Here is a 14,648-nt window from a genome sequence, read left to right on the forward strand (position 1 = left end):
TTCAGAGGCTTTGACAGGGGGCTTGGACCACCTCAAAGAAAGTTTCCCTTTCGTCCTGAAGGGCTTTTGAGTTTTCGATGCCTTTAACAAAGGAAAGCCAAAGAACTGGTGCAAAGAGATACTTGTATGCACGGCATACTAAACACACTTCTCTGTTTGCCGTGGTACAGCCTGAACTCTCTGAACACTGGCGCCGAGGAAGTAGGTTTGGCCAGCAAAGCAGGTGGTCCAGGGACTAAAGAGGAGCCATTCAGTGACCCTCTCCAAAAGAATGTTCTCAGGTTTGCTCCCACCCTCCTCTGCACGAAGCACCTTTGCGATCACATCAAAACTGTGCTCTTAAATCTCCAGCGCTTCTAGTAGAAGTTTGACTCCCCAGACCAACAGTTCAATCGTATGTTGATCAAAAAGAGTCTTTTCTCTTCCTATTCTAAATCTGCAGGAGACCTGGAAAGCTCTCAAAAATAATTTACATCATAAACACAAATGCTGGCAAATTCTGCCTCATTTACAAAAAAATAAACCACTTTGGCAGAGTATCAACATCCTTGTTCCGTTCCTGTTCCTGAAAAAAAGGCAGCTTTCAGGGCCACAGTAAGATTTCCTCCAAGGCTTGTTACTAACAGAGAATAAAAAATTCAGGAGACCTCTGAGTTGTAGCCCACAGAGACCTGTGGGTTGATGGAGGGAGAGGTCCTGAGACGACCTCTGGTAAGAACACAATATCTTCTGTTCCAGTGCTGTGTCTTAGACGTGAGGCTCCTTCAAAGGTCAAGATGACTGAACGAAGGAGAAAGACAACAGAAGGTTACTGCTATCCAGAAACAGGCTGATATGGGAAGGCAGCTGTCACTTGCCACAATTTGCTGCTTCCAGTTGGTTGTTGGTCACTAGTATTACAAGAAACAGTAATGTCCAGAAAGTTTTGAAAACTACAAGTACTGTTTTCTGGCACAGGGTCCACATTTGGACAGCAGAGCTGAGAACAGCTGTTAGAAAGCACCACTTTCTCCCCTGCTTTGATGGAGCACGTGCCTTGAAGTGACATTACTACTCGGGTTTGGCAAAAGCTGTTGAAGTGCAGGGTACAGAGGAAAGGGTTCTGCAGGGTTGATTTTCTTCTGGTTTTAGAGCCTGATGTGCCTTTTAGGTCATGACGATTCAATCCAAGAGAAGTCCCACTAGGAAATATACTAGCACCCAATTAAATCTAGTCAGTGTGTTTATTTCCTAATAACACTTCTTTGGCCTACCCTTAATTTATCTTTTGACCAAATGATCTGGTGGGGTTTCAGCTATACCCATGCTTCCAGCTATGCCAGAGGATACTACAAACGGGTCAGACCCATGGTACTCCTCGCTCGCCGTGGGCCTCCATCACCACTGCTTTGGCTGGCAGTGCCACAGCTCTCTCCCGGGGCTCACGCTGCTCTGGCGAATGCACTCAGCCCTCGAGTGCCGCCGGGGCCAGGCCTCGCTGCTCTGCCGGAGGGCCCCAGCCCTGGCACACCGCTCCCCTGGCGCGTACGGCACCGAACGGGCACCGAACGGGCACCGAACGGGCCGCAGCCCGCCACCTACCGCCCGTGCGGCGCCGCTGCCGCCGGGGATGCGGGGCCCAGCCCGGGGATGCGGTGCCCGCCGGGGATGCGGGGCCCAGCCCGGGGATGCGGTGCAGCCCGGGGATGCGGTGCCGCCCGGGGATGCGGTGCTGCCCGGGGATGCGGTGCAGCCCGGGGATGAGGTGCCCCAGCCCGGGGATGCGGTGCCGCCCGGGGATGCGGTGCCCGCCGGGGATGCGGTGCCGCCCGGGGATGCGGTGCCGCCCGGGGATGCGGTGCTGCCCGGGGATGCGGTGCCCGCCGGGGATGCGGTGCAGCCCGGGGATGCTGTGCCCCAGCCCGGGGATGCGGTGCTGCCCGGGGATGCGGTGCCCAGCCCGGGGATGCGGTGCCCGCCGGGGATGCGGTGCTGCCCGGGGATGCGGTGCCCAGCCCGGGGATGCGGTGCCGCCCGGGAATGCGGTGCAGCCCGGGGATGCGGTGCTGCCCGGGGATGCGGTGCCCGCCGGGGATGCGGTGCCGCCCGGGGATGCGGTGCCGCCCGGGGATGCGGTGCTGCCCGGGGATGCGGTGCCCGCCGGGGATGCGGTGCAGCCCGGGGATGCTGTGCCCCAGCCCGGGGATGCGGTGCTGCCCGGGGATGCGGTGCCCAGCCCGGGGATGCGGTGCCCGCCGGGGATGCGGTGCTGCCCGGGGATGCGGTGCCCCAGCCCGGGGATGCGGTGCCCGCCGGGGATGCGGTGCCGCCCGGGGATGCGGTGCCCGCCGGGGATGCGGTGCAGCCCGGGGATGCGGTGCAGCCCGGGGATGCGGTGCCGCCAGGGGATGCGGTGCTGCCCGGGGATGCGGTGCCGCCCGGGGATGCGGTGCAGCCCGGGGATGCGGTGCCCGCCGGGGATGCGGTGCAGCCCGGGGATGCGGTGCCCCAGCCCGGGGATGCGGTGCAGCCCGGGGATGCGGTGCCACCCGGGGATGCGGTGCTGCCCGGGGATGCGGTGCCCGCCGGGGATGCGGTGCAGCCCGGGGATGCGGTGCCCAGCCCGGCCGCAGCGCCGCTCGCCCTCCCGGGCGGCCCCGGTGCCGGAGCCGCAGCGCCCGCCGGCCCCGCGAGAGGGAGACAGAGCCCGGCGCTCCGGCACGGCCGGGCGGGCTCCGCCAGCCCCGCGGGGGGCAACGCAGGACTAAGTAGGTAGGTGATTGCATCCCTCCATTGCCGTGTGGCGCTCCTCTGTAACTCTGCGATTTGCTGGCCCTCTGCCGCTGGCGAGGCACCGGGGCTGGCCGCAGTTTCAGCTGCGATGCCGTACGCAGGTACCAAGGAGAGAGGGTTCCTGTGCTCGCCCAGCATGTGAATCTGTTGGCGAGCCAGGGACACTTGCTGGCCACCCTGCAGACCCAAAGCCACATCGCTGTGAGCCCGCAGTCCAGCACACACATGGTCATAGGCTGCTTTCCAGACGGGCAGTTCTCGGCATTCCCGAGATCATCACGGCCAAAACTGGGATAGCCGCGAGAGCCATGAAAGGGGAGCTCAGGATGTGCTGGGGTCACAACTGCCCTCTGTGTCCTCACTTTAACAGTGAAAGAGACAACAGCACTATCTAACCTTCCTACCCTACCTCTCAAGAACCACAGCCTCAGTGTCACACTGCTTGCCTTCAAAGAGCAGCTAGTAAGAAAAACACTGTAAAATGAAGCTGTCAAAAATTTCAGTACTGCAGAAATGCCCAAAGAGACCTCTGTGTGAAGGTGTATTTGCTTCAATATAAGTGGGAAGAATAAACTGAAATATACTGTAGGCAACCAATATATTCAGGAGGAAAAATTAGATGAGTTAATGACTGTTTCTTGACTCTGCTTTTAAAGGATATTCCAGAGAAGCTCTAGCATGGACCTAGAGAAAATGGGACTTTAAAGTGTTCTCAGAAATCACACTGTAAATGGCAAGGGACTCAGTTAATCAGCTTCCAAAGCCACAAGGTTGAGTTAGCTCTGTTGCTGTAACATGTTGACTCCCCACATGCTGCTGTTTGAAGCAAAGATTTTATTTTATATGCTTTCACCTCTTGAACGTTCATGGGCAGTGTTGTGAAAGCAAGTTAAATTGTTGCTCTAAAATCAATGACTAAGAGGACATAAGCCTAAGGTGTGTAGCACAATGGACAGAACAAAGTAGGGAAAGCAGGCTCCAATTTTATCCCTTCCAGTGAAGGGATTTGAACAAAGAGACAGTCAATAAAAATTGAAAGAGACCTACACCTTCACTGGTGGGAAATGGTGAAGGAAATACCGGTTTTAAACACTATACAATTAGCTAATGGAATTCATTCTTGAAAGACAGAACTGGGATTAACAGTTTAGCAGAACTAAAAAGCAGGAGCTTTTGTACATGGTCAGGAACAAAACTTTTAGATATTGGTACCAGGGCCTGAAACACTCTTTGTTGTGACATAATCAGAAGTTGTAAGACAGTGTTTTCTAGAGGCACCTTGAAACGTGTTGAAGATGTGTGGCAGAGGAAGGAAACATTGAGATATCCTTGGGGCTGGCAGGGGTTGAGGGAGGACAGAGTGTAAGCTCTTTGGTAAAGCTGTTGCCCTTATAAATGTTTATGCTTATATTCCAGGGCTATGATGAAGCGTGTCCAAGAAATTCAGATTAGAGAAGATTTCCGGAGTCACGGTAGTTAAAGTTTTAAAATAAACCAAACCCAAACAGACATTTAGTGGGGTTCTAACCCACCATGACATGAGGCCCAGTTCTTCTCAGACAAGCATTGGGAGAGAAGTGTTTTTCCTGACTGTAGGTCTGCTTACTGCCTGGTTGTGTTTGCTTTCTCCTGCTTGTGCCCTTTGCAAGAGTCTCTGTAGAGGAATAGCTGGAAGGGCACAGCCTGGCCCTGGCTCTGTCCCACCACTCCCTGCCCCTGACATCCCTCCCTGCCCATGCAGGACACTTACTCATGCAGTCCCCTCCATACCAGCCAGCTCTGCACTCTGCACAGTAGATTCCCTTGATGTAGAAGTCATCAAGTGTCCCTCCCCAGGAGCCATTGCGACAGGACTTGCAGTTCTCAAAGATGGTGCAGCCTAAAAAGAGAGCCACTGTGTCAGATGAAAGCCAAGGTGGATTGTCCTGCAGGAGGAGGAGCAGCCTCTCTGTCTTTTCCACAGAAGATGCCAATGACGTTAATGACTGTGGAGGTGCTGACAGCTTTCCCACTGGGAACCATACCCAACCTCCACGCCCTAGGCAGCTCAGACTCGGAGATTTGGAGCCAAACTCCCAGTCTGACTTGCCCAAACTTCTAAATCTCATTGCTCCAACTGTAAACACCTCTCTTAGGAGTCTGAATGTGTGTGCTGATGCCACTTGGGCCCAGCCTAAATGATTCTGATGATTTCTGAACTGCTCCTAGCTCATCCTGCTCTTTCCTCCTCTCACCTTTCACTTTTCTTTTTCCTCCTTGCTTGTGGGACTTATCTCTCCTTTCTTGCTTTTGGGGTGCAAATCAACCAAGAGTACCACCAAAGCACTCCTGGTGTGAAGCCAGCTATAGTGTCACCCTTTGGCAGCTTCCAAGGCTGCCCAAGACATACTGAGGACAGCACTGCTAGTAGAAAGTGTTGGGGTTTTTTGGCCAGTGATGCTGCTGTTCTGGGGGAGCCTTGCCAAGTGTCTTGCTGCTGTCAGCTGAGTGACAGAGGAAGTTCCTGAGGAAGGAAATGCAGGACAATCCCATGCCCCAGTGAGATGTGCTTGTTCACCACTGCCCTGCCCAGCATCTGCCACGATGCCTTGGCCAAAGATTTGGTGTGAACACAGCATAGGCACAAACATACCTGGGTGGATTAAACAGGAGTCACACTCATTCTCCTCGTTCCTGCAGCAAGGAATGGTGTAGCCCACTCTTTCTTTCTGTCCTGGGCAGATGCACTCGATTTGGTCATATTCACAGCATTCCCGACACATGATATTCCACTCAGCTCCTGGGCAGTTCTCATTGATCACTGTGTACTCTGCAGAGAATGGAGAGGAGGACACACAGAAATAATCCATTATCTGATGAGGAATGGCAGGATCTGTTATCCATGGATGGCATGAGGCTGGCCAAGGCCTTCATCCAACCCAAACCCAAAGTACGTGGTACCGTGCACCTGAAATGTCAGCATGGTTTGCATAGCAAAGAACACACAGGAGTTTTGCAGTGCCAGCCAGAGGAACCAAACAGACTGGAGGGAAGGAATATGTTTGCTTTCTCTGCAAGGCCTCCCCACCTCTGTGGTGAGAAAAATTGCTTTAAAAAACCACAGAGGATGACATCACATGAGAAAGTCTTCAGATTGCAGGACTGATTTAAAGCATCATATATTGTATAGATTATTTAAACTATGATTGCATGTTTTGGTTGCATTTCTGCTTGTGAATTTGCTATTCTCAAAAGCTAGAGAGCTCACAAGGAAAGGCCACTTTTAAACTTGGATTTTAGCTGGTTTCACTCCCTATTTTCACCCAGAAGCACATGTTCTTACATTTGACTTCACTGCCAAAGTAAACAACGTTTTTTTATTATTTTTTAAGGTTTGTTTTGCCTGGCATTTCTAATGTGGTAACATCTTTCTATTATTTAGCATAACCTCATATGATATCCAAGATATGCTCGAAGTACCCTTTTAAGAAACAGCCTCAGACTGTGACTCAAGACTGCCACAATAAGTGCAGATCCTGTCTTTCCCCACCAGTGTGCTATCTAAATTCTACAAAGAGAGATCCAAGGAGTGCACAGAGCTGTCAGCGTGCTTTCTCACCAGCTGATGACTGCTTTCATGAAGTTTGAGAGTAAAAAGAGACAGCAGACTTGAAAGATAAGACACAAAGGAAACTTAATGAGACTAGCTCTTTTTTCCTCTTCTATCCTCTTTTTTCTATTTTTTTTTTTTTAATTGTGGTTAGGTAACAACCTTTTTCCTTGTGTATTAAACTCTGAGTAACAGGGTTGCTTTGTCATGAAACAAGCCTTACATCTCAAAGGTGAAGCACTCCCATCCATGCCTGTACCTGGCTCCCTTCTCACACAACTGTTTTTGTTTCACTGTCACTGAAAACCTAATTACTGTGTGCTGGAGCTCCCCACCACAGAGCCTTGCTGCTCAGTCTCACTTGACTCTCCATGACCTCATGAAGCCTGGCTCCCTGAAGCTTATCTTCTCCCCTAATGATTTTTACTGACTCCATTAACAAGGGACCACCAAACCGTTTCTTCCTTTTTTTTTCCCACCCCCCACTTTGGCTGAGAAATGAAATGCAGCCCTTTGTGCTCCTCAGAACTGAGCCTTTCCTCTGTGCCTGGTGTACCAACCAGGGAGTCTGCTGCTGCTCTCAGTTTAGGAATGGGGCTGCTGTTGTGCTCTTTCCATCTCCCCTCTCTGTCCCTGTAATCATTCCAAAAAGAAAAAGCTGTTCCTGCCATCCAATAAGGTTCTGTAGTTTTTTATTCCAGTAGTGGAATCTTGCATTGAAATAATCTTAGTGTTCAGCAGTTATAGACCCTTTTGCATATAGATCTTGACATGCTTTACAAAGCTCTCTTTCCAGATGGGAAAATGAAGCACAAGGGAGGTGGAGTGACTTTGCTCAAGGTCCCAGGGAAAAACAATAGTAGAGTTGGGAATTAAACTCATGCCTTCTAATTTCCAGAATGGCAGTCAATCAACCTGGCCAAGCTGGGGCTTCTTAACCTATGGCTATTATTCCCTTTTAATTAAGCCTTGTATCTATGAATTGTATCTGATTCATATTCCAAAGAAAATTAATTACACACGTCCAATTATCTCTGTAGAACTGACACTCAGTTTGATACATCTCACCATGCAAGACAGACAATGGCTGCGTCTCTGGTGTGTGGGGTGGGGGTGTCACTCCCTCCTGAACAGCACTCTCCAAAGTCTGATTAATAAATAACTGCCCAACACTCAGAGCTTTTGTAAAGCATCCTTCAAATTCTCATTTTTTCTAACTCAAGATAAAATTGTAATTTATCTCAAGATTGCTGAAGCTGATTAATAAAGTGGATGCATTATCCAAGAAAAATTTTTGTCTGTATGACAATGATCCAAATATTCACAGGCAAAGTTACATTGGGGTGACAAAGGAATGTCTCCACCCTTGCAGGAGCTCAAGTCCTGGCAAGATAAGGCTGTGAGCAGCACAACTTAACTTTCAAGTTAGCACCAAGAGGTGTGCTGGACCATGTGACATCCAGAGGTCCCTTTCAACCTAAATTACTCTATTCTTCCCTAAAATATTACCCATGTACCTACACATGTTGGTAGGTAGAGAGTGCAAATGTGTGTATGTGCATATTTATTTTTATATGTACAGCTTGTCTACACAACAGAGCCAAAAAGTAGAGGCCACACTTATTCTTGGTGGATCAAATGTGTGTATTTGTAGAATAAGTTGACCTTGAGGTAATATTTAGTGTTAAGAAGGGAGCAGCAGATCTTGGCCCTTAAAAGATTGTAAAAATATACTTGCTGCTGCCTATACTTGCTGCTTTGTCACTTCTTTTGTCTCAACTTAGACAATGAAAATAAACTGTCTTTTGATTTACTGACAATTTAATTCCCTTTCAGGTTCTCAGTTTCTAAGTCTGGCAATTTATATAACCTTGACAAGGAAATACGTGGATTTGAGATTTTTTCAAAGTGGCCTTTCTAGGATTTTCTTCACAGAAATCATGGAATCTATTATTTTGAGGTGCTTAGAAGCTATTCTTTAAAGAAATATGATTGAAGAGTTTATGCATCCCTTGAATAATAGCAGGATCCCTTTGTTTTATCTCTGGGCTACCGAAAAAGAAAGGCAAATAAAAACCTTTGCCTCAGAAGTTTAAGAGGGTTATGCAGAGAGTCAGTTATGTGTGTAATCAATGTTTGTTTGTGTGGCTGAGCTCAGCCTGTGCTCCAGGGAGGCAGAGGCATAACCCTGCTGCCCCATGTGTGTTTGGGGATGGGCAGCCACTGGCAGCTCCCCCACACACACTTGGCCATTATTATCCCAAAACAGAAGAGAACGAGGCACAGAAAAGTGGGGGAAGATTTATTGACTGAGCGAAATACTGAAAGCAAGGCCTCAGCCAGCTGTGGCAGAGATAATTGTGGGGTGTTTTGTGAGCTTTACTTTGATAATCTTCCAAAGCAGGCAGTCTGGCTTGCAGGCAGTGACTGTGTCTTTGATTTTGGGACAAGCCGGAAGAAGCTGCTTGACAACCCATGCAAAATATTTAGCTGCAAAGAACAAACAAGACTCTGGACAGGCAAATAAACAGTGGATTAATTTATGAGATTTTAATGATGGAAGAAAAGCCCATTAAATCCAGGCATAAACAGCTCACATGGAAGCAGCTCAAGACCATGGAAACCAAGCAAGCAATGCCTGTGCGGGGAAAGCACGCAAGCGTCCAGGGCTCGGCTCAGGAGCCTGGCACAGCCCAACACAACACTTCACCTGATGCTTTGGCTCCAGCCTGAGCAGCACTGTGAGAGAGATCAATATTTCCAGGTTCAGATGGCAGCACATTCATGCTTGCTACCAACACCTGCAGCTAGCAAGAGCTAATCCCTACAGCGTGTCAGATCCTAGAGGCTGTCGGTGATGGATTTGGTAGGACAGCAGCTGGAGGCAAGGCTCCCAGACAATGTCCTCCTTGTTGGCAGTGTCAGTCCAAAGCTAACTCACCTCAGTGATGCTGCTGCCTCCCCTCATCCCCGGGGCTGAGATCAGCCTTAAAGCTTGGTGATTCAGGAACAGATTCACAAGCACATTGTTGCCTCAGGGGTGGGTCGGGCTGCTCATCGTAGTAAAATGTCAGCTTCAGCTGACTAATCTTTAGCCATAGTGAATTTGTATAACATAGATACCTTGCTAGATGGAAAAGGATTTCTGCTCCAAAGATCTGACAGCTGGGAAAACTGTGTAGCTAAGAACTACAGTGAATTCAAGCAAGCCCAATTATACCAATTATCTCTTGTGTCTTCCACTTCTTTGGAAGGATGAGAATTTTTTTAGAGTACAGTCACTTTAAGCCAATATAAGACCATGCTGCTGCTAAGATGGGATATTTTTCTCCCTCCTCTCCCTAACTTTCCATTCCCATTCCCATTCCTGTATCTGTGCTGACAGTAGGTGCTATGTGGAGGGATCAGGCAACTGATTGAGCAAAAAACCAGTTTGCCCTACCTGTCCTTGGAGGGAACTTCCTGTGCTAGAAGTCCATTCTGTTATCCTGCAAAAGTTTCCCTTCCATGCCTCAATTTATCCATTGGTAAACACTACTTAATCTCTAAGAAATATTATTTCAAATCGCTTTGAAAAATGCCTTTTGCAGTAACAGTACAATGTAAGTAAGACCAGGTACAAACAGATAGATACATCTCTAGAATTTGAGTCCATAGAGGATGATTTTTCAAAATTATTATTTAACCAGTTCATGTTCCACAGATGAGAACATGCTCCTTTGTATTTGATTTCATCTCATTTTTTCAACATGCTGCTCAACAACAACTACTGTCTTCTGCTGAAGAAACAAGCAGTTGAATTTGAAGGAGCAATTTCTTAAGGCTGTTAGTAGGGAATGATTGGCCATGTAATAATTTTGAAAGGATTCTCTAATCTGAAAGGATTCTTTAACTTCTCATTAAAGAAAAGACAGCTTAACAGAGATGAAACCTAGCAGCAGCTTACACTTTCTTTAGGTACATCTCATTTTTCTGCTCCTTTCTTACTTGGCTCTACTGCCATTGTATTGGTATGCAAGTGGGCCTCACCCCACAATGACCAGGTGTGTGGACATTGACCACAGGAAATGCTCTGAGTGAAGCACTGGATGAAACTAATGAATACTAAAACTCTCCATTTGGGTTCAGTGAGGCCAGGAGGAAGACAACTTGGAAGGGAAGAAGGATGTTTCCTTTAAGAGACTTTCACTGGGGCTCTTGGCAAACCCAAGCCCTTAATAATAAAGGAAAGCACAGGTCTTTATTGTTAACCTTTTTGCCTCAGATAAACTATTGTGCAAATTATGTCTATTTGTCTATTTGATGTGTTAAGAGGATGAAAGGGATAATGCTGTCTCTAAAACCACTTGCTTCTCTTTGGAAATTATGTACCTATTACTCTTTTCAGCAGCCAGGCTAATTAAAAGAGGAGCTAAAATACATCCTTGCTCTAGTTTTACTCAGTGTGCCTACTTTATGGTCACAGACCTTTGCTGAATAATTAGACTGCAGCTTCTGCAGAGTTAGCATCCTTTTCTGCCAGTAGTGTGTCCTTTCACACAGTGGCAAGGGAGAGGCAAAAAGAAAGGATTTCTATTTAAAAAGAAAATCAAAACCAGTGGGAGAACACAGGAGGAAATCTACAATACTAAGTGGAGTCTGTCCACTTAATGAATGCACACTAATTTGACTGTCTTTTTTACATACCCCTCTCCTTTAGCTTCTTCTCAGTATTTATGACCTGGCATTTGTGATCTTATTAGTGGCACTGTGGCCTTGTGGCTTCATTTGAGAAAAGCTGTGGCAGGAAGAAATTGGCAGGTTAAGGCTCTTCAGAGGCTGCCATATTAGCCTTTAGGCTTTAACTCTTTCTGGGATAGAAAAATTATACTAGTATGATCAGGAAGAGAATTTTTCTCTGTACTGCAAGAGAAGGAACAGGAACAGGTAATAAATGTAGAACTTTTGAGTAAGTGACAGCACTGATGATGTTAGACTTCTGCAGTAGGGGAGAATGTTTGGAAACCTTCAGAGAAGAAGCAGCTGCAGTATTGAAATTCATGACCACATAACATGAGAATGTGCTGGTCCTAAACATAGAGGAGTGGTGCTGGACCTGTCCTGAGGACTTGCCCCTTGTAATGGTGTGAGACCTGCAATGTGCTGACCAGAGAGAAATAGTCCACACAGACAGCAGCAGCCCTCCTCAAACTGCAGTCCTTCAGCTCCCTTGGAGAGTGTAGTCCAGCCTAACCAAGGACTGGAGGTGCCCTCAGTCTGCCAAGCCTCAGTCCCTGCTGATCTCTGGCCTCCCTGCCCTGTGGCTTTCCTTCCAGCTGGTCCCGACCATGCCCCTGCTCCTGCAGGAGGGAGAGGGGCACACACATGCCCGAGGGAGGTCCTGCTGCTGACAGCTGCATCGTCCTGTGGTGCTCAGGGCTGCTGGAGAGAAAATTCCTGGGCATTGGCAGGCTTGCAGGGACTCCTGGGAGCTACTTGAAGAGACCTCAGGGTCAAAAGTGAGTAACCCCAGCTTTTTTCCAAAATAAAAAGCAAGGCTCTTTCCCTTTGTCCATGCTAGGAACCTAAACATGTGAACTGAAGTAACCCATTTGCTAAGATTGAATGCATCTGGATGTGTCTGAGTGCATCTGGCCTTCACTTCTCTAGACAGAGGTTGGAGGGGGAGGGGAAGAGAGGTTGGGAAGGGTTTAGATAGGCAGAAACACACAAAAACACACATATATTTTTAAGGAAACATGAGTCACTTGCAATCCAAGTTTATTCCAAAAAATAAATTCCCAGACCGCCTTGACTCCTGCCCCCAGCTCTCGAGGCAGGCCCTGTGCAACTGGGTGTGATAAATATGGATAAAAATTGGATACATCTGTGGGGAGGAGACAAAACGCTATTTTCCAACCTGCCCTGACATGCTAAGGCCACTGCACTTCTGAGTGGCTCCCCTGTCTCTGAGAGCCCCTGTGCTGTGGCTGAGGGGAGCTCCCGGTCCCTCCTGCTGCCAAGCAAGTGCCACCAGCCCTGCAGCAGCAGGGCAGGGGCAAGGGGCACAGCTGGCATCCCTGTGTCCCACAGGCTCTGCTCACACTGCTCCTGGTGTGCCAGGAGTGGGTGTTGGGGGAGCCAGCACGCTGCCTCCAAAGCTCACAGCCCTGGTGTCCCACTGGCCGCTGCTGCCCAGGGGACTCTGTGCTAGATTACCCTGCAGACCAGGTTCCTGCCAGGAGAGAGATGTGCTGCCCCTGCAGCAGGAGGGTTTGTACCCACCCAGCTGCCTGGCAGCCACAGCCTGTGGCAGGGATGCTCTGCCTCTGGCTGGGTTAGCTCTGTGCCACTCCAGCACACGGCACATGCCACGGAGCCACCATGGCCAGTGTGCAAGGTGGCACATGTCAGGGACAGGGGACAAGGCAGTGCATGTGGCACTGAGGTGGGGAGAAGCTCTCTGTGCCTGTGCCCCAGGGGGAGCTTTGGCAGGAGGGCAGCCTCCCAGCACAGCTGCAGGTGAATACCCTGGTCGTGCCCTGTTCCCTGTGTCCTGCAGGGTCAGCAGGGGAGGGCACTGCAGAGGCAGACCCTCTGATGCACCATCCTTGACACCAGTTCTTTACAGTCACTGAGGTCTGACAGCTCCCCTGCTAAGAGGAGCCAGCAGTGCCGAAATATGCAGCAGCTTCAAGGGTGGGTGACTTGAGGGCACCTCAGCTCCCAGTCCTTAGGGCTGCAGCTCCCAGGAGAGCAGCAGGGATGCTGACAGCTGGCTGCTGCAAGCAGGTCTGGACACCTCCAGGTGTAACCAGCCCAGGTTCCTGGCCATAACTACAGCAAATTTGCACTCAACAGTAAATGCTTTTTGCTCACCCTTATCAAGATAATACACGCTGGTTCAGCAGAAACTGGGATGGGGCTTGAGTAAAGAAAAGATCGTTCTGCTTTAACAAGGCTTCCCCTTCGAAATAATAATATTGGAAGAACTAAATCCCAGATTGGAAACAATGTGTGGGTTTTGTTTTCTTTTTTTCCTTCACTTTTTTCTCCCTTGCCTTCATTCTTGGTGTTGGGGCTGGAGAGGAAAATCTCTGTCTTGCCAAACTAAACAAATTACGCTTTACAATTCAGAGACTTAAATGCCTCTTTTTATCATCATTTCCGTAGCACTGAGTGTTGAGAAAATAAAAGGAGTAATGAGCAAAGTGATTGCATACCTTTTTCTTAATGGCCATTGGCAAACAAATTCAGCCAGTTGTTTCTCTTTAAGGCTATTAAGTTTGCCTGAAAATCATTCCTGGGTAAATCTACACACACACACACACACACACACACACACACACTTCATGCTGACAAGAAAAAAGTACATAAAGCAGAGCCCCTTCTTTCTGCTATTGCTGTCCGGGCAGATCTCTCTGCTTCCCTTGACAGCGCAGGAGATCAAACCCCTCTGGCCACACTGAAGGAAAGGGACTCGTCCGACCGTGCCGGGAACACACACGCTCTCTTACAGTACCTCTTGGCAAGCAGGAGATGAGCGGGAGCTGGAGAAGAGTGAGTCCTACCAGTGTCCAGGGTGCTGGCTCCATGCTGCCCAGGCCAGTGCAGCTGGGGCTGCTCGGCAAGGGCAGGCAGCAAACAGCTTGTACTGGGACCTCACCAGCTCCAGGCTGCGAGGGATCTCGGATTTCAGACCTCAGCACGCTCCCATCCTCACCAGAGGGGAACTACCTTCAAGAGACTTCTCAGGCGTCCAGAAGCACACGTCACCCCAAACCTCTCCAAGTGCTGCCTTAACCCTTTCTGGACTCTGGCAGCAGATCCCTTTTGTGATGGCTTTGTTGGCTCAGCGCTCAGAACAGAGACAGCAGCTTTCCTTATGTAAAGAAAGATGTTTCAAAGCGGGGAGAAGGAGAAATGCAGCTGTCCCTCTCCGTGAGCCATCCCAGTGAGCTGAAGTTACAGGCACCTCCAGAAGGAGGCACTTGGTCCTGGCTGCCCTCGGGCTGATGCCCCCCAGGGGTGGCAGGGCTGGGTGTGGGGGCTCCTGTCCCACACTCCTGCCTTTGGGCAGCCTGGCCAAGTGACACTGTTCACTGTACAGTGCTTAAAATAGCCGTGCATTTTATGGTGGGGCAGAAGAATGAATGAGGCTCAGTGAAAGTTCACTCCACAGTGGATGAAAACCACAACACACAAAAGGAATCACTTGGCATACATGTGCTTGTGCTAGTCAAAACCATTTTACTGTCCATTTCTGCCAGGGAATGCAATTTTGGCAAAATTGAAATGTTTTGTCAGA

At 49.2% G+C, this 14,648-nt stretch overlaps 1 protein-coding gene across 2 annotated transcripts in view; it reads right to left on the reverse strand.

Annotated features, from left to right (window-relative positions):
• Nucleotides 1-14,126, reverse strand: part of PAMR1 (peptidase domain containing associated with muscle regeneration 1) — a 56,148-nt gene extending 42,022 nt beyond the window's left edge. For both annotated transcript variants that reach the window (XM_056493444.1, XM_056493443.1), the window contains exons 1-3: nucleotides 13,863-14,126; nucleotides 5,405-5,581; nucleotides 4,523-4,651 (exon numbers count right to left, since the gene is read on the reverse strand). In XM_056493444.1, the coding sequence (XP_056349419.1) occupies nucleotides 4,523-4,651; nucleotides 5,405-5,581; nucleotides 13,863-13,935 (379 nt within the window). In that variant the 5' untranslated portion in view covers nucleotides 13,936-14,126. The remainder of the gene's footprint in view (nucleotides 1-4,522; nucleotides 4,652-5,404; nucleotides 5,582-13,862) is intronic.
• Nucleotides 14,127-14,648: the final 522 nt, after the last annotated feature.

This window comes from Oenanthe melanoleuca, chromosome 5, assembly GCF_029582105.1.
Source record: "Oenanthe melanoleuca isolate GR-GAL-2019-014 chromosome 5, OMel1.0, whole genome shotgun sequence".
Lineage (NCBI taxonomy): Eukaryota > Metazoa > Chordata > Aves > Passeriformes > Muscicapidae > Oenanthe > Oenanthe melanoleuca.